This window comes from Aplidium turbinatum, chromosome 3 (genome assembly GCF_918807975.1).
Source record: "Aplidium turbinatum chromosome 3, kaAplTurb1.1, whole genome shotgun sequence".
In the NCBI taxonomy this organism is placed as follows: Eukaryota; Metazoa; Chordata; class Ascidiacea; order Aplousobranchia; family Polyclinidae; genus Aplidium; species Aplidium turbinatum.
This window is the reverse complement of record NC_137474.1, coordinates 18710713-18738656: the sequence shown is the minus strand read 5'-3', so window position 1 is coordinate 18738656 and position 27944 is coordinate 18710713. Positions and strand designations below refer to the sequence as shown.

The following is a 27944-nucleotide window of genomic DNA, read 5'->3' as shown; positions in this document are numbered from 1 at the left end:
CAACAAAATGTTGAAGTTTTTCTTTTTTGCGCTGTGTCTTACCGTGCCCAAAGTTAGGCCACATCCTCTTTTGCATCCTTTCAACTCACGCTTGCTCAGAAGTTTAATGCAAAAAACAACCATTCCACAAATTCCAACACAGTGAGTGATCAATCTGAACTAAACGTTTGGCAACACTTCACAGTAACTGGGAAAGACACGCTCAGTAAACACAATATAGGTAAGATTATTATCAAACAAAGCAACTACAACACTGGTGCATGGTATGGTCACTACAACACTGTGAAAAAATAAAATGGCTGAAAGAAATGAACTAAAAAACAAAGTGTGAGATGGCAAGCTACATTAAAGATAAGTAAAGGCAGCCAGCAATTTTTCCAACTATCGATAAACGTTTCAATAAAACATTATCTTTATCAGTTGTTTCCAAATTATCTCACTTTTGGTGCTATGGGGAGCAAGAAAAGTTATCAAAAACCACAGAATATGTTTCACTTCTTGAACTATTTCAATCAGTGCATGATATCGGGAATAGTAACAAGAGCTGCAACGAGATTTGATTAGAAACCATGATGTTTGAAACAGATGATTCGTCGATGTTCAAACACAATTGGAAAATTTTGAACAAGTGATGGAAGTCAAAATGACGTCACAGTGAGTAATGTTTTGAAAGCAAATCAACAAAGGCGAAAATTACAGTGGACGTGTTCAGTAGAAGTCGCGCTATTGTGTCGCCGCAGGCACCAGATCATCGATGGGCTCATGAGCGATCAGACGCTTCTCCATTTGAATGAGGAGCTCAACTCCATCTACGAGACACTGGACTTGATCCAGCTCGGAGGAGCCAAGCCTGGAAAGCAACATCATCGAATGAGTAACGAGTGTGTTCAAGGCGTTGTCACGTCACAATGACATCAGTACTCACCTGTCCACGTTGGAGATATCAAATGTCCCATCAGAAGATGCAGTGTCGACTCCTCCTGTGCCGCGTTTCTGTAACCGCAAGCTCTCAAGGATGTCTCCGAACCTGTGCAATAAACACACGACGTCATTCAGCAATTAGGTGGAGTCACTTAGCAGAGTTCAATTTCCAACCTGATTGTGCAAGGTATCACAACATAAAGCTAGTTTTCTTTCTATGCGTTTAGCGTTGATGAAATAAACTGCAGCAAAAGTGAGCACCCGACTCAAAGTCCAATTTATTGCCACGTTGTCTTTTAAACCTATCCAGCTCTTGCAATAAACCATAAAGGTGAAGACACGTCATTCCTATTACGTAACTTCATGCTGCCACAGCAAAGACTGTGTTGATGACAACGTTGCTCTGTCTGACCAAATAAGGCAGCAGAGAGCAGTCATTCAAAGGAAACCTGATAGCTACAAGACGACAATGTACTGTACAGTGTACTTGAAGCGTCAGGTTACATTGTCCTTGAAATGAAGTGAATTGAGTGGCAGCGCATGCGGGGAAGGTAAATGCGATCGACTTCTGTGGCGACACTTGGGCGTTCATTGTATTGCACAGTGCCAGCTATGGAAGCGAACCGATGAAAGTATTCACAACGAAACGAAATCGTTTTCCTTTCGAAACGAAACAAAGACGCTGAATTTCGTGTTAATACAAAAAAATTTAAAATCACAAAAAGAAACTCATAGCATAGTGTCCGAAGTAGAAGGTGGCACACTCGTCACCTGCTATCTTTGCACAGATTTTCCAGTTTGATGTGCACTCCTCCTCTCAGTCCAGTGCCGAGGTTAGATGGGCAGGTCAAGATGAATCCGAGATGCTCGTTCCACATGTACTCGGCATTCTGCTTCTTCAGCTCCCCTTCAAACGTCATCACTCCCTGGCAGAACCTGTGCAACAAAATGAAGCTTAACCGGTCTGGGTGGGTGTCAAACCAGGGTTACCAGTAGGGTGTACCAAAAAAACCTTACTTTCACTGATCTTGCTGTTGGCTGGCAAAAAGTTGTGTTTGGGGTCAAAACTAATGCTAATATAAAAATTTTTAAATTTTATTGATGTTTGACGCCTATTTTCTTTACGTTTCTATGGAAACAACCCAAATTTTTAAAAAATGGCGTAACTTGAAAACCACTATAGTTAGAAAGCTCTAATCAACACCAAAAGTTCCAGAACACCAATATTCCTATGAGTGTTTAATACATTTTATGGGTCTAGGTAATGTAGTTTTTTAGATATTTCCTAAAATAGCGTTTTTGTAAAAAATGTAGTTAATTTACTCTAAAAATTATTTTATACAAATTTTTGCTATAGCTGGCTAAAGTGGCAATGTAACAATCACACAATAGTCTGGCAATGTAAACAAAAAATTAAAGTATATAATTGACTAAAAACTTAAATTACCGGTAATCCGGTATACATACAGTACGGTATATATATATGCACTTATGCAGTAAGCAATACTATTTTACTTCCTTTGACAATGCTCAAGACAAAAGGTATACCAGTGGTCCAGTACCTGTGTAGCCGTAATGTGATATGCATTGTTTTACGCATCATATCAATGGAAATCAATGTTGCTTGATTTGTAGTTATTACAAGTACAGTTTCATTCCTTTTTTAGCAACTCTTTCTAATGATGTAGCAACTGTGGCTTGTTTTTCTCTCAATCCTTTGATAATCTTTGAAATGTTTTGTTTTGCTGTAGAATTTCAGGTGAGTTTGTCATAAAATTCAGTAAGAAGACCCAATGCTCGTTCAGATGCATCATTGACAACTGGGATTGCTTTGATTATATTTCTTACCTTTAAGTACAGTAGATTTTTGTGCCAAAACTTGGGATTAGCTGTTAAAAAACTTGTATCTAATTTGAGCAAATTGAACGAAGTCCATGAGTCTTTTCCTATAAGGTTGTGGAATTGAGTTTGTTGTTGAAGAACTGGCATTTGCTGGATTCTGGTTTTTGGAAGTTTACTTGATTTAAATACTCCATCATACTTTAAAAGTTCTCTAGCTATTTTCTGTTTCTGAGTGAAGGAAGCATGATCGCTGAATAGTGCAAAAATAACTAGGCGCTCAGAAAGGTACCACAAATGTTTATCAAACTTTGTCAAATATGCTGAAGGTATTTCAATAAAAAGTGGAGGTATAGTTGCAGAATATTTTGCATCTCTTTCATATCATTGCTTAACTGGCAATGTAGTTTTAAATCATTGATTGGAGAATCAAGAGAATTGGATGCAGTAAACCTGGGCTCTAGTCTATAACTCTATATGATATAATACTAGAAAAACTGCCAGAGATGAGATTTCATTCAATGTTGCTCCAGATACCAGATTTAACTTCAGCAATTGTGATTTGAATAAAGATATTTTCAAAGAATATATAATATTATTGATATTCTACTCATCCAATGAGCATGATGTGATGCTCCTGGAGCTTGAAAATGGAATACTTGTCTGGCATCCTGGCAGTTTTTCTAGTATTATATCATATAGACCCCTGGTTTACTGTATCCAATTTTCTTGATTCTCCAATCAATGGTGGTTTAAAACTACATTGCCAGTTGAGGAATGATATGAAAGAGATGGAAAAATATTCTGCAACTATACCTCCACTTTTTATTGAAATACCTTCAGCATATTTGACAAAGTTTGGTAAACATTTGTGGTACCTTTCTGAGCGCCTAGTTATTTTTGTACTATTCACTATTCAGTGATCATGTTTCCTTCACTCAGAAACAGAAAATGGCTAGAGAACTTTTAAAGTATGATGGAGTATTTAAATCAAGTAAACTTCCAAAAACCAGAATCCAGCAAATACCAGTTCTTCTACAACAAACTCAATTCCACAACCTTATAGGAAAAGACTCATGGACTTCGTTCAATTTGCTCAAATTAGATACAAGTTTTTTAACAGCTAATCCCAAGTTTTGGCACAAAAATCTACTGTACTTAAAGGTAAGAAATATAATCAAAGCAATCCCAGTTGTCAATGATGCATCTGAACGAGCATTGGGTCTTCTTACTGAATTTTATGACAAACTCACCTGAAATTCTACAGCAAAACAAAACAGTTTAAAGATCATATCGAAGGATTGAGAGAAAAACAAGCCACAGTTGCTACATCATCAGAAAGAGTTACTAAAAAAGGAATGAAACTGTACTTGTAAAAACTACAAATCAAGCAACATTGATTTTCATTGAAATGATGCGTAAAACAATGCATATCACATTACGGCTACACAGGTACTGGACCACTGGTATACCTTTTGTCTTGAGCATTGTCAATGGAAGTAAAATAGTATTGCTTACTGCATATATATACCGTACTGTAATCCAGAAATTGATTGCAGCAGTTGCAAATAAAAGTGCTCAATGTTTAAAAGACAGAGCTAATGTAAACCATTATTTAATCAACTACAAAAAGTTTGCGCTACCATTGGTTTCATGTACTGCAAGGTACAATCATCAGGCGCATACTTATTCAAATAGAAAATACCGTACTGTATGTATACCGGTAATTTAAGTTTTTAGTCAATTATACATATACTTTAATTTTTTGTTTACATTGCCAGACTACTGGGTGATTGTTACATTGCCACTTTAGCCAGCTATAGCAAAAATTTGTATAAAATAATTTTTAGAGTAAATTAACTAGATTTTTTACAAAAACGCTATTTTAGGAAATATCTGAAAAACTACATTACCTAGACCAATAAAATGTATGAAACACTCATAGGAATATTGGTGTTCTGGAACTTTTGGTCTTTATTAGAGCTTTCTAACTATAGTGGTTTTCCAGTTATGCCATTTTTTAAAAATTTGGGTTGTTTCCATGGAAACGTAAAGAAAATAGGCGTCAAACATCAAAGAAATTAAAAATTTTTTATATTAGCATTAGTTTTGACCCCAAACACAACTTTTTGCCAGCCAACAGCAAGATCAGTGAAAGTAAGGTTTTTTTGGTACACCCTAGTTACCAGGTTGAGCAACATAACTTTAATTAGTTTGAAGAACATAATTGTCTATCAAACATTTTTATTTCAAGAGCCATGAAAAATTACACGTCTGTGACAAAACATCGGTGGCCGCTGTTTAACGAGAATAAGCGGCAAAAGCCACCAAACCCTTGAAATTGCCAAACTCAACCTAATGAAAAGTTCTGTAAACTAAAGCAACAGAAGCAAGACACAAGACCGGGGGTGTAGTTCTAAAATCTATAACCTACAACACAAGCAAGAAACTTATCCGCAATCGACCTGCGGAACAACACAACTTTTATAAAAGGAAACGTTTTGGCCTCATGGGACTGTCTTGGCGATTATTTCTCATTGGTCAATAAATCGTTTACTGCCGCTCAATTTGATTGACGTAACGCGTAATATAAGATAACCAGCACAATCACTAAAGATTTAACCTCGCCATAGTTATCATGACAACCAAAAGTTACAACTCGATCAAGTGAGACCTAATCCAGAGGGAACTGACCTCTCGAAGACTTCCTTGATATTCCCGCCCTTCTGCATGGAGATGAGACGAAGGTGGTCCTCCTCGTTTACCCAGACCAGAAAGTTCTTTGACGAGTTGTGCCAAATGCCTCGCGCATCCGGCCAATCCCTCGCCATCCCTGATGATCCGATGCAGTGGTTAGTAAACAAATAATATGAGTCATAAGCTCAAAAAAAAATATACATACAAAATAAACATCTCGAACAAAATTCCAATTTGGAGATGTCATACTAAAATTAAAAACAGTTTTATTTTATACTTTCTAACAAAAACCAGTCAAGGCACACAGCAAATTTTGGTGTGTTGTTTACCGGCACTGGTGAGCAAAGGAGAAACAGGTTTGTCAAAGAGAAAATGATCTTCAATCAATTGATCCTGTTCCTTATCGGTCATTCCACTCAGTGGGTAGTACTTCCCTTGGAGGTCGCCACCGAGTCTGAGCACAATTACTCATAAGAATATAATGTGCTCAACATCGACTGTGACGCAAAAAACAACACGTGACCAAGCGACGTGATCACAACTAAGCAATAGTCACATTTTCTATCCGAATTTGTAAAAATAGCAACAAAATATAACTTATTGCAACGTACAGCGCCTTGCGCAAACTCATGGTGAGTATCAAATAATTCACGAAACATTGCAAGTGGTGACTACATGAGGCTGTGTTTTGAAAAATATTTCCAGACGAACTCTGGTACCTCGACAGAGCCTTTACCGCAATCTTCTCCACATCCCTCCGTTGCTTCCTGTCGCACCATGGAGGAAGAGCATAGCCTCGGATGCTGCGTCCAGTGCGGACGCGAGAGGATAAGACAAAGTTCTCATCGAATATTCCGCCGCGTAGTTGGCTCGAGTCCAAACAAGTCATGTGTTTTCCGTCGCTAGGGTAACCATTGTGACGTTCTGCAAGCAATGGCACATGAAACACATGGTTTAGGCAGCACCAAACATCTGCTGCTATCTGATACTCCATAAAGACCAACATTTCGCGACACTCCACGTACAAACCGTAGAAAGTGAAGCATCACTTCACTCTAGCAAGATACCACCCCCCACGGTGCAAGGGATTCACCAAATTCCATTGACGCGTCTTCGGTTCGTGACCATAGAAATGTAAAAAAAAAAAACTTGCACCAAAATCACACCATCGATACAGGGATTGTGTGATTGATGAGTGCACAATAACCCTGGCGGTACTAAAAGTTATCTTGCTGCAAAATCATATTTCAACATTAACTTTTCTTTTATTCAGATCTTCAACGGGTGAAAAAATTGTCAGCACCACCTACTGGAAATAACCGGTTCGAACAGTTCCTTGAAGACTGAGTAGCATTCCTCGTCCCCGGCAGTCAGGCCGACCGTGAAGATAAATGGATGGCCAGGATTGTCCACCCCAGTCTGAATGCACGAGTCTAGAGTGCAGCCTGTTGGGAACATGATCTCATTAGTCTGATCAACAACAAAAGTTGCGGTGGAAATGATCAATATGTGAGTGAGCTGATAATGTGGGCACCGACATATCTTTCATCAGTCTGAACGCGGCTTTGTAAAATTTGCAAACATGATATCTAATCTTACTCCCTGGTACATCTGCAGTGACAAAGCTGCGAGTTATGTTGCCTGGCATCAAACGTCTCCAAGAAACTTTATCGTCTTGAAAGCGAGAACCCATTCGGAAGTCATTAGCTACCACAGTTTTCAGACAATTTCAATTATTCCCGTTCACCGGTAATGGCTTCACAATATATGGGCCGATATGTCGTCAGCCTTTAGCTAATCTATTACTTCATATAAACATTGATGTGATGACTGCATCCGAGGATGCCATTTGGTCAATGCAGGGAAAATGCAGTTAATCAACGAAAATAAACAGCTTTGAATTAAAAAAAAACTTGTCCAGCTCACCGAAGCTTGTCTTCCTGTCTTTGAGCTGATCGTAGATTTCCTTAGTGAGACACTTTGACATCCAGTTGCTGTGGGAGGATAGGTCGGGGAAGTTACCAAAGGATGGAGTTACCACGGCCTGGAACACAGCGTCAGCAATATTTCTAAGAAGTCAATATCTTGTGGAAGCAAAAGCAGTGACTGAAGCTTGGCTACAACGTATGTACTATGTAAGCGGCGATTACATCTACAACAAAGCTGCATTGTTCTACCACAATTGGGCTGGCAAAGCAACATGGAAATTCAATCGTATCAATTATTGTACTTTCCTTTGTATGACGCTTCAATAACGAGATGAACTAAGATCGTACAACACATGTTTGTTTATTATTAATTTATTGGTATATATATATGTTAAATTTCATTTATTAGCATAAAATTTTACTATTTCATACTAATAGTAACCACGTTAAGTTAGAACTGCCCATATAAACTTCTTCCAATTGAGACTATGGGATCCTCCATACCTTAGTTGCCTTGACAACAGCCTTCTCTGCGGGTATAAGGTCATTGAATGGCTTCTTAGCCTCCAGTCGCTTCTCAATCGCGATGAGGATTTCAACACCATCAATGACCGACTGCACCTGGTCCACCTCCGATGTGCCCAACCTGTAAGGTGCAGCAAGATGATGCAGTTCATGCATCAAGTTTTCTTTTCATCAAATCGATTTTCTCAAACTAAGAATTATCAAGTATTACATTTACACTTTTAAAAATCTTCATCCTCAAATTAAACAGATATTTCTACACTTATTTTCAGAACAACTTATTTTCGATACACTAAGAAAAAGCATCCTGACAACGAAAAAAAGTTCCCCCATCTCAAAATTGCGAAAACGTTTTGTTGACTGGGAATACTGTCAACCAACAGCTGCACGGAATACGTTGCATCGTAATGTGGATCGCAGTTCTACCTGTCTGAGTTGGAGATGTCGAACGTTCCATCGGTGGATGCGGTGTCCACTCCTCCTGTGCCGCGCTTCTGGAGGTTAAGTCGCTTTAGGATCATCGGAAATTCCTTCTTTTGGCTAAGAAGAGGAATCTTCAAGTGAACACCTACACAAGGATCGATTAATTAGATATTCAACATGCATTCAAAGCAAAAATATCATTGGTTCACTTCTTCTGCTTAAAAAGTAATCTTCACACTGTAAAAAACAATGTTATCAACATCACCAGACGATTGAGTCAAAGTCGGTGTGCACTTGAGCAACACACTTCCAGAGCTGCTCACCATGCAGCGGCACCTAATGGATGACAATAATATTTAATCGAAAACTTCACTCTGTGAAACTCAATAACTCGGCCTGTGTGATTGGTCCAAAACCTCTACAAGCATGCGAAACTGCCAACTTGCTAGGTCAAAGCTTTCAAAAAGACTTTTTGAGTCAGACGATTATTGTAAAACTGCTGGCAGGAAGCCCTGTACATAAAACGTCACAATCCACTTCTGAACAGACAATTGTATGCTTGCGGCTCGTCTTTCTTGCTCTCTGTATTTTAAAATTAGTTTTTTCGCACCTTGCCTTTTTACCATATCATGTGATCTGTTTAACACCTTTTGATGCAGTTACCTTTGATTCTCGTGGAGCCTATATCGTTGAGTTTGAGCTAGTCAGAAGTACTGTGCAGTTTTTTGTCTTTTTCTGTTTATAAATTTAGTTAACCATTGTATTTTGTTCAGATGTAGTTAATTTGTATGTATATTATTCCTGAAGAGGACATCTTGTGATGTCGAAAACGTTCGATACTTAATTTGTTGCGTAGTTTTATGTTTATGTAAATGTAATAAACTTGAAGATGTTAAACTTGATCACGTTGCTCGGCTTCGTATGCCTATGGTTCAACAAGACAAACTCTCTACCGAAGCTCTATCGATTATTGTAAAGTCCACTAAATTGTGCGAAAGCACTCACCTCCCCGCAACCCTGTACCGAGGTTGGATGGACAGGTCAGTATGAAGCCGAGGTGCTCGTTCCACATGAATGATTCTCCTTTCGACTTGATGCTCTCCTCCACCTAAGAGCGTGGAACTACTTTATAATGTTATCGGCACGAACAAAACAGTCACTTGACAAAAATCGGTGTGGCAGAGTTTATCTTACGAGACAGTGTTTACGCAAATTTTATTGGTAAGAATAGTTTTGTATTGCCGGCTGCAAAACTGCCAACTACGGAACGACGACATGTGTACCACCAAGAACTGTGTCTACAAGATCACATGCAAAAACGCAGGGGAAGCTATATAGGCAGCACGATCCGCCCACTCCACTCCCGCATCAAAGAACACCTTAGCTCAGATAAAAGTTCGGTCTTTAATCATCAGCAACAGTGCCACGCCGACTTTGAATTTAAAATTATTTCCAGAGAAAATGACGCGGTACAATTACGTTTCAAAGAGGCCATCTTCATAAGCAGACAAAATCCAAAAATCAACAACCGTGCCGAAAGAGAAGAACTACGTCACCTATTCTACTAACAACTGATTCAAAAAAATTTCATAGCAATAGCGCCTAACAGCACAGAAACTCAACTGCCGGCAGCCTAAAACCAAACCAAAGAGCTACATAAAAGAACCACTCACTGAATTCAACACCATTCGTGAACACAGAACTGTGTTCCGAAAGCTCGTGCAATTCGATATTGCCACAACGAAAACTCGCAGCATCAGGCTTTAAAAACAGATCGTTAGAATTTACACTGTGAAGTAAGCAACGATCATGCTGCTAAAAGCGAAACTCAATCAATTGCATAGTTGTGTATTCTTAATAAATGTTAGCCTAACCAACACGACGGTGCGCATAAGTCGTTTTCAACAAGCGCTTCATATTTTCACACAGGCGCAGTTAACGGCAGTAGAAGGCTCACCTTGTTTAGGCCATCGCAGAACCTTTCAAACACGGCTCTCATGTTGCCCCCCTTCTCCATTGATATAATCCGCATGTGATCTTCTTCATTTACCCAAACCAAGAAGTTCTTTGAGTCGTTGTGCCTGCCAAGGAAGAAGTTTGTTCATTCAGAGAGTCCACCGCCCTTGGAGCGCATGTGGGACATGAAGGTAGCAATTGTTGAAGTGACTTTGAAGAAGTTTACATCTAAACTTGTACTGGCAGCAGTACGTCGGGTCACAGATCAACAGGATAATGGTTCGAGTCCCAGTTTTGTTAGAGTTTATTAAATGGACATTAGACTTTTGTTTTATAGGTATTCGAAATGATGAACATCAAACCAACATAACTATAAATAAATTTGAAAAAAACCCTCAGAATTACAAAGGGCTACGACCAGCGGATGCCACAAAAGCCTCTAAGACGTTTCTTTAAAAAGTTTCCCGCGCTTGTTTGCTTGTTCTCCATGTCCAAACGTACAAATTGGATTCAACAAAAAAATTAGGCCTGGAAACATTTCATTTTCAAGAGAATTCAAAAGAAAAATTGCTTGCGGTCATTTTAATACCAAGACTAATGCTATTTATAAAGAATTCGAAAAGAAAACGCAATGTAGAAACGTGGGTTTAGCTACAAAATCAGTGACATGCCTTTTTGTGAAGAAACTTATTCATCAAAACCCAAAATTTAAAAGATCAGAACTAGATTGTAATTCTTTGCATCTTGCAACTCATTTTTTGTAATTTGTAAATATTTACATCAATTGACTGGTAGCCTAATGTTTAACAGCAGTGCAGCCATTATTATAAATATTAAAGGCATACTAAACGAAATTTTCAAACGGGAAATAAACATTAAAATGCGTAAACTGAACATTCAAGAATACATTTCCAGAAAAATTACCGAAAAAAATTTGTTTTCAATGGCACTGGCAAGGCCCAAAGTCCAATGTTTTATTTATTTTTAATTTTTTTCAAAATGATCAAAAAGTGCAAGCACTGCTCGAGAATACGTCACTATCGACAGCAATAACAAAAGGCACGTTAACACTAACATCAGATCTGATGTTTTGAGCAAACTGTGTGATGTTTTGATGTTGAAATCTGATGTTTTGACGTACATACATATACATAGCCTACAGTTAAATCGCCGCAGTAACAACTATTGCGCGATCAGCTAATTGCTAGTCCATAGTGACGTAGACTGTACGTAGGGCGGGTCACGAAATCACTTTTTTTTGATATCCACCTGCCTTATACGGATTTTGATAGATAGACACCTAAAATTGTTGTATACAAAATTTCAGCTCATTTGAACAATAGTTTGGGATGAGGAAATCGCGTTTAATTTTTGCCGAAAATCGCAAAATTGGGTAAAAATGTGAAATATTAGATTATGTTCAATCTATATTTTTCCAGTGAAATTCGTTTGCTGTAGCCTTATTTTTTAGACAGGTATGGATTTACTGAAGTAAGTTAGAGCTGCAGAGATTGCATTCTAATATTTATTGTAGTAGTATTAAAAATTAAATTTTTGCCGAAAATCGCAAAATTGGGTAAAAATGCGAACTTTTAGATTGCCTTCAATCTATACTTTTAAAGTAAAGCATGACTTTAAATTATTATTTATGGGAGATATGGACTCACTGCAGATAGTTATAGCTGCAGGAGACTGCATTTTATTATTTATTGCGGCAGTATTAAAAATTGAATTTTTGCCGAAAATGTCAAAAACAGTAAACTTGGGAGTGTCAAGTGTTGGCTGTCATTGTCAGTGACATAAAATCCTGCTTTGATTCAGATGATGCATGGAGTTTTCGGGAGTTCAATTGGGAAAGAATCATTCCCTCTCTTCTTCTAAATCCAGAAACGGTTTTGCTTGCTTCTGTAACAATCTTAATAGCCCTTTCAATTGACTGGGTGTGATCGCAATTTTACCAAACAGTAATGGAACCTTTCTGATTTTTTCCAACTGAAATGATCCAAGCTCCGTTGTTAAAACTGATTCCGTTGGATTATCCCAGTTTATCATTTCGGTATAATCCTCCGCTTTAAAATTGAGTGTTGGTACATTGAACTGTCTCACACTGTCATCTCCAAATCTATTTTGACCATGTATCTTTCTTATAGTATCGACCGCTTTTCCTCGTATTATTGGGTCATTGTCAGCGATCATTGCCAGAAGGAGGTTCTCACTATTGGCACTGTATGCATTTCTTTGGATATAAGGTGTTACACTGTTTTGAATTTTTTCTGGAAGCAGTTTAACTCTTTGCAGTGATTCAAATATATGGCACGGAGCATCTTTGTAGAGTGGCTGACATTTGATCCTAAACCACAATGGAGCATAATTTGTTACAATGAAGTTAACTAAGTGTAGAAGATTCTCACTAGATTTTTCATTCAAATTGTGTTGACTTATATACAAACGACAAACCCTGGATGCAAGTGTAAGCCAGCGAGCATGATTTAGTGGCCCAATTTTTGATTTAATATGTGGTGAAATTTGTCCCGTTGTAATGGTGTGTGTGATCTCGTATAAATATTTTTGGTCGCATGATAAATCTTTAACAACATCGCCAGGTAATTCTGGAAGTGGAAGCCCAGCATCAACAGTTATTGGGGAGAAGTTATTATTGATAGACAAATCTTCAACATTTTTACAAAGACGGCCAATAGGTCCTTTGAATGATTCATTTCCAGTGGTTGGCCCGTCCAGTTCAATAAACAAGTGTCGAAATGGCAGTTCGTTTGTGTGTAACTCACAAATCAACCATACTAATCTGAGACCTAATTCTTTTTCAACAAGAGCAATTACTCCACCGAATCTTCCTGTGTTCACATTAGTTGAATTACAACCAATAAACTGCATACATCGTGTCATATTCTTATTTTTGATCACATCATATATGCAATTAGCTACATCTTGACTGCGTCCACTGTCTGGAGTCACATGTGTTAGAAACTCTCCACCAGGCTGTTTTACGATTGTATAATGTTCTCTTCTTACAAGATGGTGTCCACCAGTTTCATGCCTTTTCTCCATTGTTAGATCTTTTCTCCCATCAAACAATAAGCTCTGATGTAAAACATATTGCAATGGACTTACAGCCGATTGATCATTTTCGTTTCTTATTGCTTCTTTATCTCTTCTAATTTTGTTGTGATCAATTACTAATTGTGTGTCATTTTTCGTGACCACGCCCAAATCAACAAGGAGCGCAGTACAGATGGCTGCTGTGGCGCGATTCGAAATGCCAAATCTCTCCGATTGGATCACGGTAGTCCTTAAAATGTTTTAAATCCTTAAAATCTTCACTCTATGATGTTGTTGAAAAATCTGCTTCATATTCTGATTCTGAATTCACAACTGATGCCAAACTTGATGAGTCAGAAAAACTATCAATAGCCTCGTTATTATATTCCTGCGTTGATTGACGTGATTCTTCCACAGCTTTAGAATAATTTTTTTTTTATAGATATGATGTTTCAGCACGGTGAATATTCTGTATCTGATAGCTGCTAGGTCTCTCAGAATTTCTTAGTCTTTGATCCATAACAAAATGAAAGTCTACTAATGGGAGTTTAGCATCTGTTGCACATTTGCATCTTGTGTGAGCCTTGTATTTGCAACCATCGCAACCATAATCACTACAAAGCCAAATCGGACAATTACATTTGATGATATCTACAATTCTATCTAATCGTTCCAAAAACAATTTCTCCTTCTTTGCGGTTAGACTTTTTCTCTTCAAACTGCTATAATCTTTAATGTGACGTACCAATTTATTCCGAATGGATTTATCATCCTTGAGAGGTATGTTGGAACCAGCCTTGATAAACATATTCTTAATGGGTTGAATGATATTTTCAATTTCCTTTATCTCATTAAAATTCCCGACACATCTCTCTTTCAAAAGATTTAAGTAATTAAAAACATCTCTTAGTGTAGGCAGTTCAGCCAGTGGAAGTGGCTTAGATGGTCCGACAATATGACAAACTTTATATCTTGTATCATACTTCTTGGAGTTCTCGGCATTTCCGTTTATACAGTTTTGTAGGTATTATTTCATGTGGAATTACTTAATAATTAGATATTAATAAATCTGAAAAATACAAAATTAAGATTAGTGAATAGTGATGTTCTACGATCATTAAAGCAGTAGATTTTCGACAAAAATTCAATGTTAATACTACTGCAATAAATAATAAAATGGAATCTCTGCAGATACAACTATCTTCAGTAATTCTATAACTGTCTTATAAAATAAGTATAAGACCACAGCAAACGCATTTCGCTTGAAAAATATAGATTGAACATAATTCAAAATTTTGCGTTTTTTGCAATTTTCGGAAAAAATTCAATGTTTCATACTACTACAATAAACAATAAAATGCAATCTCTGCAGCTCTAACTTACTTCAGCAAGTCCATACCTGTCTAAAAAATAAGTACAAGGCCACAGCAAATAAATTTTACTTGAAAAACATAGATTGAACATAATCTAAAATTTCGCATTTTTACCCAATTTTGCAATTTTTGGCAAAAATTAAACGCGATTTCCTCATCCCAAACCATTGTTCAAATGAGCTGAAATTTTGTATACAACAATTTTAGGTGTCTATCCATCAAAATCCGTATGAGGCAAGTAGATATAAAAAAAAGTGATTTCGTGACCCGCCCTACACTGTACAGTCGCACGCTTCGCTGCTTAAGACCATTCTCGTTTTGACAGCTTTGACAAAAGCACGCACGGAATGCTGATCAGACCGCAATGGGGAAAAATTTTACTGAAAATCGTTTTATGGTAGCATGTTAAACACAAAGAACGTGTATAATCGCCAAGTCAGGTTTTTCCTTTAGTAATAGATAAAATCAATTAAATTATAAAATTATTAAATAAATAAAATAAATTATTATAGAATTAATAGAAATATTAAAATAATTCTATTTGAATAAGCTTAAGTCAAGATGATCTAGGTACTAGCTGATCGAAATCGATTTTAGCGGTTTGTGATTAAACTGACTCGTGTGAAAATAAATTCGCTTGTATTACACGACATGTAACCGAGTCGTTCATATCAAGCATTGTTGTGGGTTCAAAACCTGTCAGAAGATATTTCATTTTCTTAATAATAGCATTTATTGTTTAAATAAGTTATAGGTAATGCAATAAAAACAACAAAATATTAAAGAGGTAAGAGAATAATCCCTTGTTGGGCCAAGACAAAAACAAATTCAGCAATGTTTTTACAACAAATGTTGCCATTATACACATCGCTGCAACTTCAAATGGCGATGAACTAATGTACAAAATCGTTTGAAAAAAAGCGACGCCGTGTTATGGTATTAAGTTTCCTGTAAAGATGTTCCTCAAACTGAAAGGTATTGGCTATTGTGGAGTAGCATAGGATTGCTTGTAAACTTTGAGAAAAAGAAAAAGTGTAAAATTGCAACGTTGCCAGTCGTTGAATTGATGTAAAAATGGCAACTTTTGATGTCGAGGTATTGATAAGCTTGAAAACCAAATAGAATTTTAACGCGGCAACGTTGTTTATCAGTGATACAATTTACAAATATATCGCCCACAATAAAAATGCTCTGACCTGTAGATGTGGCATCATTTTAAGCGACTTACAGTAATTTAATGTCATTTTTATCATGTTTGGTTAAAAAATCACCAATTGTATTACAATGACCGTGCGCAAGGTCTTGAGACAATCATATTTTTGAGACATAAATAAAGATCCTTCTACCTCGGAGTGTACAATAAGAGCAACCAGCTCACCATATCCCTCTTGCATCCGGCCAATCCCGAGCCATCCCTGCGCTGGTTAAGAGGGGAGAAACAGGCTTGTCGAACAGGAAGTGGTCATCTATTAACTGATTCTGCGTTTCTTCTGTCATTCCCTTCAGTGGATAGTAACTTCCCTGTGTAACACGTCATCACTTGGTTCACTATGTCATCACAAAAAACGGACACGCCACGGTCACACACAAGATATTGTTCAGTCTCATAAAGAGTATTTTCTCAACAATTACGAGTGAACTAATCCCAAACACTGCAATACACTTTGAACTCAGTTCCAGTATCTGATATATGATGAATGATGACGTGCATCATGTAACAAAAGTGATGTACACCATGAACTTTTTCACAGATCATGCAACAGTGCCAGCGTTGTAACGCTGGAAATGATACGACGAGGCTAAACAACACGTAATTCTTATAAAGTCAAGCTACCGACCTTCAGAGGTCCATCCAGCCCAGCAAGTGCCTCGCAGACCACTTTCTCAACCTGTCTCCGCTCAGCGCGCGTGCACCATGGCGGAAGGGACAGACCGCGAATGCTGCGACCTAGAAGTCGTCAATGCAGTGGAAAGATAAAAATCAAAAACAATATAATAATAAATATGTTCCATTTTGCGGCTATTGCGACAACATACAGTACACTGCTAATCACAGATGCAACATGACGGACTGGAAGCAGCAAAAGGACATGTAATCATCGATTCAGCTGAGTGTATAATTGCCGAGACACAGCCGCGTGCTCTGGAATGGAGTCGAACAGACATCCTTTCGAACGTTGCATAGACGTCATTACCACCAGGCAAACGTCTAGTTAAATTTTCCTATGAAATTAATAAAAATTTTCACAGCAAGGAATAAACGATAACTACGAAAACAGGAAAGTTGTCACAGTGACTTGCCTGTTCTGACGCGGGATGAGAGGACATATTTTGGATCGAGATTGTCTCCTCCACGAAGATGAGAAGCATCCAGATCAGTCTTATGAACTCCATTGGATGGGTATCTGATGAAGAGCAGTCATTAAGTTGTTGTGAATCTTATAATATAAATTATGAACATTATCGCATTCGACGTTCAACAAAGTATGCCAAAAAGTGTTACGGAGTTAAGATATTGTGAAATCAGAACAAGTGTGACAGTAAACGTCCATCACGTCTTTCACGGTACAGCAGAAGAACTTTTCTCACATTTAGTTTCACTTTTAAATGTTCCATGATATTCAATTAAAATGATCTTTGCAATAGCAAAAAAAAAATGGAAAACTTCCAAGATATATTAGTGCTCAAATTTTGTCTAAGAAAACGTTGTTTCATAATTCCACCGAAGAAGCTTCAAACCAGGCAGCATCATTGACAGCGCAAAGTTTACAAAAGAAAATGGTATAACCTTGTGAACGTCACAGCTTCAAATCGTCCTTACCCGCCGTGTCTTCCTCGGATCACTGGATCGAAGAGTTCAGAGAATGTTGAGTAACTCTCCTCATCCCCAGCCACTAAGCCCACAGTCATGATGAAGGGGTGGCCTGGGTTGTCCACTCCTACAAAGGTGGGTTGGTAAGCAATGACAAAGTCGGCAAGTTTTTTGTAATATGTTGTGTTGATTGTTCTTCCAATGCCAACCTTGACTCACCAGTCTGCATGCATTTGTCGAGAGTGAACCCGTTCACAGTTTGACGATCCTTCAACTTGCTGTAAATAGAAGGAGTGAGGCATTTGGACATCCAGTTGTTGTGACCGGACAAATCAGGGTAGTTCTCATCCCGAGCTGGAGGAGTCGATGATGGCAGCAAGTCAGATATGTCCTGACCTGAAACACATTACAAGCATGAAAGATACCACCAGCAACTAATACAGGCAAGAAACAGCTATGCGACTCCGCCCATAACAACTGAAAAACAAAACTTATTTTAACTAAGAACTATTTAAACCATATTTTAGAAATTTTGAGTTAACGCACGTGCAGAGGTTCAATGCGTGGTTTGCTATTGCTGTGCAAAACATTAATCTCCTATTCTTCAAGCTCGAGTCTTCAATAACAAAATAACGATTCATTGCAACGAATGTAAATTTCTGTCTTAAAGCAACAGCGCACCTGCTTCCAGTCGCTTTTCCATCTTAATGAGGAGGTTCACACCATCAATGACGCACTGAACCTGCTCCACTTCAGAAGAACCGAGCCTGCAAAACACCACAGGTTAGCCTTTGTCGTTTCATAATTGTCATAGAGTTTAGCTGTCAGTTATGAAAGATCTCTTACAAAGTTGTAGCGATATTGACAATATGTTGTGGGCCATCATCTCATTCTTTGTTTACACATACATGGGGATGAGACTAACGAAAAACACTTTTATCATTTGACAGCGTTCGGAATGATAAAGCCAGATGTCAAATTCAGGTCGTCTAGGGACAAGTTTTTTAAGTCTGTTTCTGGAAGGCCACTCATCAATGAACCCTCTCATGAATCTACTACCTCACGCTGCCCAAGTACAGCCTAGCTTCCTCGAGTGAGTGACCAACAGTACAAACGTTTGATGTCTGATGTTAAAAAAAATTTATCGGAAATATCAACGCTATGTTACTTACCTGTCCGAGTTGGAGATGTCGAACGTTCCATCGGTGGATGCGGTGTCCACTCCTCCTGTGCCGCGCTTCTGGAGCCTCAACTGCTTCAGCAAGGTCTCGAACTTGGGATGCTTGCACACGAGTGGAATCTGTGAGAGGACAGATTAAATGAAGTAAGAAAGCTGGAATTAACACTCAAGAAGAAATAAAGCACTCCAAGACATCACCAACTCACCTTCAAATGCACGCCTCCTCTCAGTCCAGTGCCCAGGTTGGATGGGCAGGTCAGGATGTATCCGAGGTGCTCGTTCCACATGTAGCGATGACCTTTCTTGGTGATCGCTTCTTCTACTTTTTTCAATCCTTCACAGAATCGAGCAAAGACGCGTCGCATGTTCCCACCAGTCTCCATGGAGATAATGCGGCTATGATCCTCTTCATTCACCCAAACAAGGAAGTTTTTCTCCTCATTATGCCTGAAGGCCGTATAGGAAATGGTTAAACTCATTTATAAAAGTGCATATCTGGAGAAGTATACCAAGCAAGATTTTACAAGTAATTTTTGCATCTGCATTTTTACTTTAATATCAATATATTATATGCAACTTTACATGCTATTCATAGCACATTGCAGTGACATCACACGTAGTTTGGCATTATAGCGCTTAAGTCATACATAACAAGATGGCCTTTAAATTAAAATACCAAATACACCACATACATGACATCAAAAAATCAACTGTGAAATTCAAATGTTTCATTGCTAAAACAAACTATAACACTTTTGAAGATGATGATCACAATACTCCAGATGGTCTGCTGGTTATTGGTCAAGTGCGTCAATAACAACTGGCCAATATGCATGGGTCAAATTCCAATGTTGCTGTTGTCGTATCCAGGCTTACACCCGGTGGTTGAAGATTTTGATTAAATGGACGGGAAGGTTAGGAAGCCAATCTTTAAGTGTCCTGCCAAAGACACAACCGCATGCTCTTCAGCGGTGTCGATCCGACGCCCTTACGAATGCCGTCCCAGGGCTCTCACCACTCGGCTATGCAGTGCAAATTTTAGTGAAAGCAATCTATAGCAACACACAACCCTTGTCCAACTAACTCTTCATGAGTTCATGAACTTTTAAAGCGCTGGCAGAAATTGCTCCTTTCAGCTATGTTGAGTTTGCAAAGTTGCCAAAATGTAGGCTGAAGGGTTGTGAGTTGGAATTTAACAAGTTGCATAGAAAGTACAGGTAGTGGTTGCAAAAATATGGTCGCTTATAAACTGAAATGGGAGTCTTAGGCATGACGTTTTCATCAACAATTACGTCACAATGAAAACATTCTCATCCAAGCCCAGATTCCAACAATCAACGCTGCAAGCATGTCACAGAAAACTCACCAAATTCCTCTTCCCTCAGGCCAATCACGTGCCATGCGGGAGGCTAGAAGCAGAGGAGAGACTGGCTTGTCGAATAGAAAGTGATCCGAGATCAACTTCTCCTGCGTCTCCTCGGACATCCCGGTCAGAGGATAATATTTCCCTTTAAAAGGTCCGCTCAACGAGTTGACGGCATCCGTGAGAATCTTTTCAATCTGTTGATGAGAACGTGAGGAAACAAGAAGGGAAAGAACATCACTTCCTTCTAATGCAGTTGCATCATGCGAGGTCTTTACATAAACCACAGCACAAACTAATCCGATTAATTACACTTAAGCAAATTTCAAGTGTTTAGAGTTAAACGACAAGACAGACTTTCGGACGATGATTGGCAACAGTTTGGGATTTACAATTCATACACGATGACAAAAATTATGTGATTATCTGGTATGGAAATATCCTGAATAGTTTGTGCAACTTTCGTAGCTTTCAGCGTATTTTGGTTGAGCAATGAGCATTGAGCATCCTATGCAATCACGTCACTTGAAAGGCAGTGGTGTCACTATAACTAAATTTAAATGACAACTATGGGAAGGGTAAGAGAATATAATATTAATACAAATTATTATCACAACTTCTCACCTCTCTTCGCTCAGCACGACTGCAGCACGGAGGAAGAGCCAGTCCAGCAATGCTGCGTCCTGTGCGGACCCGAGAGGAGAGGACATATTTTGGATCAAGATCGTCTCCTCCCACTAAATGGTCTGGATTGAGGTCGGTTTTGTGAATCTGATCTTTTTCTAAGTGACAATAATAAAAACTTTTATAAAAACTGGCATAGTCGTCCTCGGTGACAAATTGTTGCTGCAAATTCTCTAGTGATGAATTTCTAAAGGGCACGACTGTAGTGGAGCTTTACAATTTATCTCAAAACCGTTATAAAATACACCACCGTTTAAAAGAAATAAACTTAAGCAAGCAAAATATCATAAATTGATAAAGGTCTTGATGCGACTTCTATGCCACCACCAACAACAAACAGTTAAATGCATCTTAGAAAGATGGCTATTGGCTAACCGTATCCTCCATGTCTGGCGTTGATTATCTTGTCGAAAAGAGGAGCAAACACTTCATAGCTCTCTTCATCTCCCGCTACGGCTCCCACAGTCATGATGAATGGATGGCCTGGATTGTCCACTCCTAAGAGAACAATAACGATTCGTCACAAAAAACATCATCAGTTCTACGAACAAAATAATATATTGTTTTATTTGACACAAGTAAAAATAGTAATAACTAAACCTCAATACAAAAGTTGAGTCAGTCACAAACAAGGTCTTGCAGACAACTGGTAAGTTGTTCGTAGTGAGCTATTTAACTTTTATGAAAAAGATATTTTAAATACTAACAGAGTAGCCTATTCACTTTCGATAAAAGGTTCAACACAAAGTAGCCAAACCAAAGTAGGCAAACACATCATGATCAATATAGGTTATATACAGAAACACTTGAATAAATTGTACGTGAGTCATTATATAAGACTATCTGTTTTGAAAATGTTATTCCGGGAGCAGACAAACGCTCAACTTCCCAAAACAATGGCAAAAAAGCTCTAACTCTTCTATGTATGCATCATGAGTGGCATTTCTTGGGGTTGGAACGCAACAAGGAGACAAACCCGGCACTCGTGATGCAACACAGCGATTCCCAAGTGGGAGTACATAGCCTTTAGTGATGCACAACGTGCTGCTTCTATAAGTAAAGTCAAACTGGCAAAATCATTTGGCCACGATGATTAGTTTCATTTTAAATAGCAACCGGTAAAACATACATACAGCTAACAATAGTCAATAGATAATTTTTCCCACAATACCAAAACATAAAATTGTTGCAGTTTTTATCCATATTTGGATCCGCAAATGTTTCAAAGTAGTCAAAGAGACCCACAAATATGAAACGATTTAGAAAATCCTGCATGCAATGCTGTAGCAACTAATGAAAAAAGTACTCGAGCATCCATTTGCATCTCACCTGTTTGGATGCATTGGTCCAACGTAACACCACTTGATGTCACTAGAGGGCTAAGTTCCTTGTACAATTGTGGGGTCAAACATTTTGCCATATGGTTGTTGTGCTTCGATAGATCTGGATAGTTGTCTGGTACCTTGCTGACTTTGCTGTCTGATTTGCTTTTAACAAATGACACAAAATGAAGACGCACGCAAGCAACCAGCAATCAAGAATGTAAAGCTAAACAAGCTTCAAACCAAATTTCTCAATAATAAAGTCTGATTAATATCGTGCTGTGTCCATTGCAGATGTGCGTTTTACCAAGTGCTTTACAAACCAGATTAATAAACCCGATAACTGTTTCTTTTCTTACTTTTAAATTACTGCAAAATGACACGTAATTTAAGCAATACCTTTGTACATATCTAACATAATATGCATTGCATACTACATACTAGTATACAGCATGCGTTATATGTATCTCCCAATATTATACATTGGGGATAATTGCTTTCATTCCAATTTACAATACACAGCTAAGTATCAATTCAAACATGAACTGTATTTAAAATCGTATTCAATCGTTTTAGCTGGAGACTTAAAATAGTTACTTATGAAAAAAATCAAAGAAAATACCTCGAGATGAATGCAAAGATGCTTCAATGTTGCATGTCATAGGTTTTTTATTTGTGCAAACTGTTTTAATGTGAAGAACTGACAGACCTGTAGTGGAGAATTATTATTCAAGGCTGTGTCTGTATCGGAAAATTTAACACGAAGAAAAACTTTGTTGCCAAGCAAATCTCTGCGGTATTCAAAGTTCACTTACCCCGGTTTCGCATTGGTGACACCAGCAGCTGCAACAAGATAATTTGCAAATTAATTTCAATACAAAACCTCATCGTACAATGAGCTTCATAGACAAGCTTATGCCATGCTTATGTTGTGTAAGAAATGCTATTGTGATTGAAGTTAACTTTCTTCTGAGTATGTTGGACCTATTCCACACGGAGCTAATGTATCTTGTAGCTTACATAGGCTATCTGTTTACTTGCATGCATTGTTCTACTGATTTTAAAACAATTGAGGTGTTCACTGTTCAATTGTATTTTGTAGTTGTGAAAAAAAAATTGATGTGTTGTTAATGCCAAGTTCTCTTGATGATATCGATCCTGCATGTTATATAACATTAACCATAAAGTATATGTTATACCAACAATCTTGAATAGTGTATGGAGACCAGGGCAATATCAACCAGAAAAATTTAAAACTCTACGGTCTCTTTTAAGTTGATGCAGGGCTTTAAAAGTTTGAAGTTACATAGCATCACAAGGTACCTTACACATTTCACAAGCACAATTGATAATCAGAAATTTTTTGTTATTGCATTTTTTCATAAAAATATTCATCTGGGTATCATGAACCATGCTGGGGTATTATGAACCAATATTAAATTTGTTTGATAACTGTCCAAAATTTCATTCAAAGCTCATGCAAAAATTTATACTTGACAAACCGTGTAAGAAAACCGTTCTTCAATAAATGAAAGAAAGTGTTAAACAAATAAGAATTGGATACAAATACAACAGGCAAACCCAAATGGTTCAGGTGAAAGCCTACATAGCAAATGATGGATGAAACAAGTCAGCAAAATGAAGTGTAAGAATAACATCTCACTTGTACACACAATTAGGTGTTTAGATTGTGTACTCAGTTGACTTCATACTGAGTGTGTTAAGATTGCAATGGAATCTAGTTGAGCCTAAGGATCTCACTGTCTGTCCTCTATCTCAGTGTTTATTCTCTATCTCACTGTCTGTCCTCTATCTCAATTTATCTCTATCTCAGTGGAATCAAATAGTAGGACTTGTCCAAGACAACAAACTAATCTTTTCTACCCATTGAACTTCGCCACATTTTTGTCTTAAACTATCTTCTCTTGGAGCTACTCTAACTTTTCCTCCTTTTTTACAGCATCAAAGGCAGGACTTGTATAAAGGAAACTATCATGCTCAGTTTGGTTGATGAATGCTCTTACCATTTTAATTTTAGCCTAAAGAAAACAAACAACAAAAACGCCCCGGATGAAGTTTTCTCACTAAAGGTGTTGTTAAAAAAATTATGTCAGCATCATCTAAAAAATTGACTTGCAGTAAAATTTCATTACTACCGTACTATGTTTCTTTGATCAAAAATCTGGACAATTAGCTTCTCTCTATACGTTGTTCTAGATATCAAAAAGGAAAACTGAACTTACTTATGGTCTTTAAAATCATATTTTTCTAATTTGTTCGAAAACAAATAACTGCTGACACAACACGATGTCCTAAAACAAAGCATGGTTGCCATTGTGACCAAAACATGCTTTTGAGGTTTCAGAGCTTTTTACCAGTTGCGAAAAAATAAGCTGGCTCACAATGCCCGGGGTTCATATTGCCACAGTCTCTCATAGATTTTTTTGGGTTGCCATAAGACCTCATTTTTACTTTGTGATCAGTACAAATCAAATTCTGTGTTAGTGGGTAAACGTTGCTGCATTTGGAATAAAGGCTATTTCTAATCAGCAAGGATGGGAATGGCTGTTTGATTGAAAGACCATCATGATCTCTTACTTTACAGCTCCACGCTGTTTATTCATGTGATCCGGTGTATCTTTCCTCTATATTTGATAGATATTTCTTCTGAAGTGTAGTTTTCTTTGTGCGCTCAGTTGTCTTCTATAATTACATTATTTGTCTAATGTTTACCACAATAAAACACCAGTCAATCACAGCATTGTTGATGTTAACGTAAGCTTGCTCTATGGGGAACTAGAGAGAGGAAAAATACCCCCCGGAAGATCAAAAATGCGATACAAAGATTAGCTGAAAGTCACCTTCAACCAGGCAAACAGTGATCTGGAATCATGGGAACAACTTGCTAGTGACAGGTCACTCTGGAGAAAGAGAAGACACGAAATGTTTTGAAGAAACTAGGATACAAAAACTCATGAAAAATGAAACATCAGAAAAGAAAAGCTATAACAACCATGTTTTCCACCCTCCATGCAATTTGACTTTTGCCCACATCTTTTCCATCGTAAACTGGGCCTCCAAAGTGACATAAGACATCACCATCCAAAGCCAACTTCGAATTGAAGACAAAAGCAATGCTAGGACATGAGCTTGAGCTGACAACAACTATGAGGCTTGGTTGCATTTAATAAACTTATTCAACTAAAAATAAACTAATAACTGACGTAGCTACAGCATGCTTGAAACTTGTATATATTTATCATATTGCTTCTTATCACTTACTTGGTGATGATAACCCACAGCCCATGTTGAATATTGTTAGTATACAACTCAAAACTTGTATTAAAGCTAAAAAAGAAATATATAGATAAAATAATTTCAGATACATAGCTTTGATGACGAAACAACTACTGTATGGTACTATATATATATCAAGGATATCTATAACTACGGGATTGGAAACTCTGTGGAACTGAAAACCATTTTATACACCAGTAGGGTCACTTTTCTTTGTGCGCTGCTGTGATAAATAATCACATAAATTGACCTCAAAGGGCAGCAAGTGGTAGGCTAAACGAACATCCAAAAGTGTAACAATCAATTCACCTGCTGTAAATTGTAAAGACTGCGCTTGCCTGGTTTGTTTATTTGTTTGTATTCCATTAGTGCAGTCATGTAGTATTTTGTTTGCTGCTTAAAAAATTTCCAGAATGATTATTGGTTTTAGTTCTGATAACATTGTAAACGTAGCCTATTGGTTTCATACCGTACTGGATTGGTCTCTGTGAACAAGTTGATGATACAACAGCACATTTCACTGATTGCTGAACAGTCCTCATTTACTTCTGATCCGATTTGCAGTACGCAAAATGCTAAAGAACAACAGTAGGCGGTTTTTGGACTCATTGCATTCATTCATTTTTTGGATTCATCGTTTTTTTTTCTAGCAGCGTAAATGTACTTTTAATCTTTTATACATCAATTAAGTTTTAATATGAGTGTACATTTTGTATTATTATTGTAAAATCGAATTGTGTATATCTTTTAGTGGGTATTGTATTTTGTTAATCTTTCTGTAGTCGTAGTAATGTGATGACCCTACTGATGTATAGCACTGAATAGAGTTTCCAATCCCGTAGTTATAGATATCCCTGATATATATACACAACTTTTCAAAAGGTAGAATCTATAAATATATGCTAGTAGGCTTAAACAATTATATTAATACTACAAAAAGTGTTCAATGCCAAGCAGAGCAACTTACATCAAATACAGTTATTACTTTCTAAAACCTCTACAGCCTGTTTTACCCTAAAAGGGGGATCATCAGAAGGTCCTTATTCAAATAGAATTAAATATTATCTTATGTTTTTGGTTTAAAACGAGGTTTATGGAAAATGTTATTTTTTCTTTAATTTATCATAATAAAGCATTCTTCCAATAGGTAAAACAGCTGTCTATTGGAGGTTTGTCATATCAACTAATACTGGAAAGCTTATTGTTTTGCAAAATACGGCAGTCAACATTGTTGAGAAAGAAAATTAACTGACCACATTTTATGTTTCATTCATCAATCTGCAAATAATTTAAGAGCTAGATTTTCTAGGAGTTCTCAACTGGTCAAAATTACCTTATTTCAGTCATATTGTATGCAACTATGCATGTAAGTCAACTATGAAGTAAATTTTTGTGTTTCAATTTTCATCGTCTTCGAGTGGTGTATAAGAATTCATTTCATATTTTACATGGTCTGCTTCAAATCTCTGGTCGTATAACTATATTTGAGACCTTGATAAGAAAGCCTCTTTTTGCATATATCAAACGCTGCAAAATCTCAGCTAATAGTTTAGTTTTGTCACTTATGAAATCAGAGTTCTTATTGACATCGTTTCATGAGCACTATAAACAATGTATCTCATATAACCTTATTATAAATGTTTCTAATTGTTTATACTGGTATAGTCCATGTGTTATAGTGCATGTTGCATGCGAGTGAATTTGTTGAATTGTTTTCTTTGCTTATATGGATCACAAGATCTGAAGTAAACGTTTAATAACACAGGCCAACAAAAAAATTTTGGCACAAAAGATGAAAGTTATTTTAGGGTATTTCAAGGCCCCTGATTGCGAACATGCACTTAGTTTTTTTAAATTGGCTATAGTTTTAAAGATATTCGATAATGAAAATACATTTGAAATTGTTCCGCAAAAGCTTTTTATTAGCAAATAACTCATTTTCAGACGTGTTGACTATGATGATGTCATAATTGCGTTTGTCAAGTTAAATTTATCCTATTATAGCAAGTTCAAAAGGCAAGCAAGGGTTGAAATGAACTGTAATTAATGAAAGTGAGGCATACATATTCAATGAAAACGGGTTGTTACTCAATGCATCACAAGAAAAATAGTTGGAAAATCATGTGTTTGTGAATGCAGCTTTGTATTGAAAAGGTAGGCCTACAAAAGAGAAAATTTATTCTAAGTTGTTGCTGCAAGATTTTTTTTTTTTTTTGATTTATAGGCTAATAAAGTATGACTTTCACAATTAGGATCCTGTCCTAACAATCTAGATATATTTTACTACAACTATGATAAATAAAATCATGACATGAAGCTGGGAGAGAGAAATTCTCGGTTTCTCAGAAAGTGTGCAAACATTGCACTCAAACCCATTTCTAGGCTCAATATAGTATGTTAAGGCTAAGAAATTCAAAGTGCCATGGAGTGAAGAAAGTCGCAGAATCACCATAACAATTGATGCTTCTGTATGATAAACATGTTCAAATGAAGTCATCACAAAGAAAGTTGGGATATTATGCTTGTGGAGTCTGCAAGGTGAACATTGTACGGACGTTCCTATTGCT

General features: G+C 37.3%; 1 protein-coding gene across 1 annotated transcript; it reads right to left on the bottom strand.

Annotated features, from left to right (window-relative positions):
• Nucleotides 1-85: 85 nt before the first annotated feature.
• LOC145766306 (creatine kinase, flagellar-like) lies at nt 86-25424 on the bottom strand. Its single transcript, XM_082577987.1, has 26 exons — nt 25363-25424; nt 22896-22923; nt 22088-22245; nt 21134-21256; nt 20699-20856; nt 20078-20271; nt 18918-19158; nt 18704-18831; nt 18213-18298; nt 17751-17927; nt 17541-17658; nt 17021-17124; nt 16558-16667; nt 16098-16240; nt 10291-10414; nt 9339-9441; nt 8337-8478; nt 7890-8031; nt 7384-7501; nt 6768-6902; nt 6177-6381; nt 5787-5911; nt 5455-5593; nt 1693-1857; nt 926-1027; nt 86-850 (listed from the first exon to the last, which is right to left on the bottom strand). The coding sequence occupies exons 1-26, from the start codon at nt 25385-25387 to the stop codon at nt 724-726; spliced, it is 3420 nt and encodes a 1139-aa protein (XP_082434113.1). The 5' UTR covers nt 25388-25424; the 3' UTR covers nt 86-723.
• Between the last annotated feature and the right edge of the window lie 2520 nt (nt 25425-27944).

Bases quoted from the DNA above. Each gene is read 5' to 3' on its own strand.
- LOC145766306 (XM_082577987.1), bottom strand. From the start codon at position 25,387: ATGGGCTGTGGGTTATCATCACCAA. The intron at 20,857-21,133 runs GTTAGCCAATAG...ATTGTCACTTAG, and splicing joins CGCCAGACATGGAGGATACG to AAAAAGATCAGATTCACAAA. The intron at 1,858-5,454 runs GTCAGTTCCCTC...TTTGTTGCACAG, and splicing joins ATCAAGGAAGTCTTCGAGAG to GTTCTGCCAGGGAGTGATGA.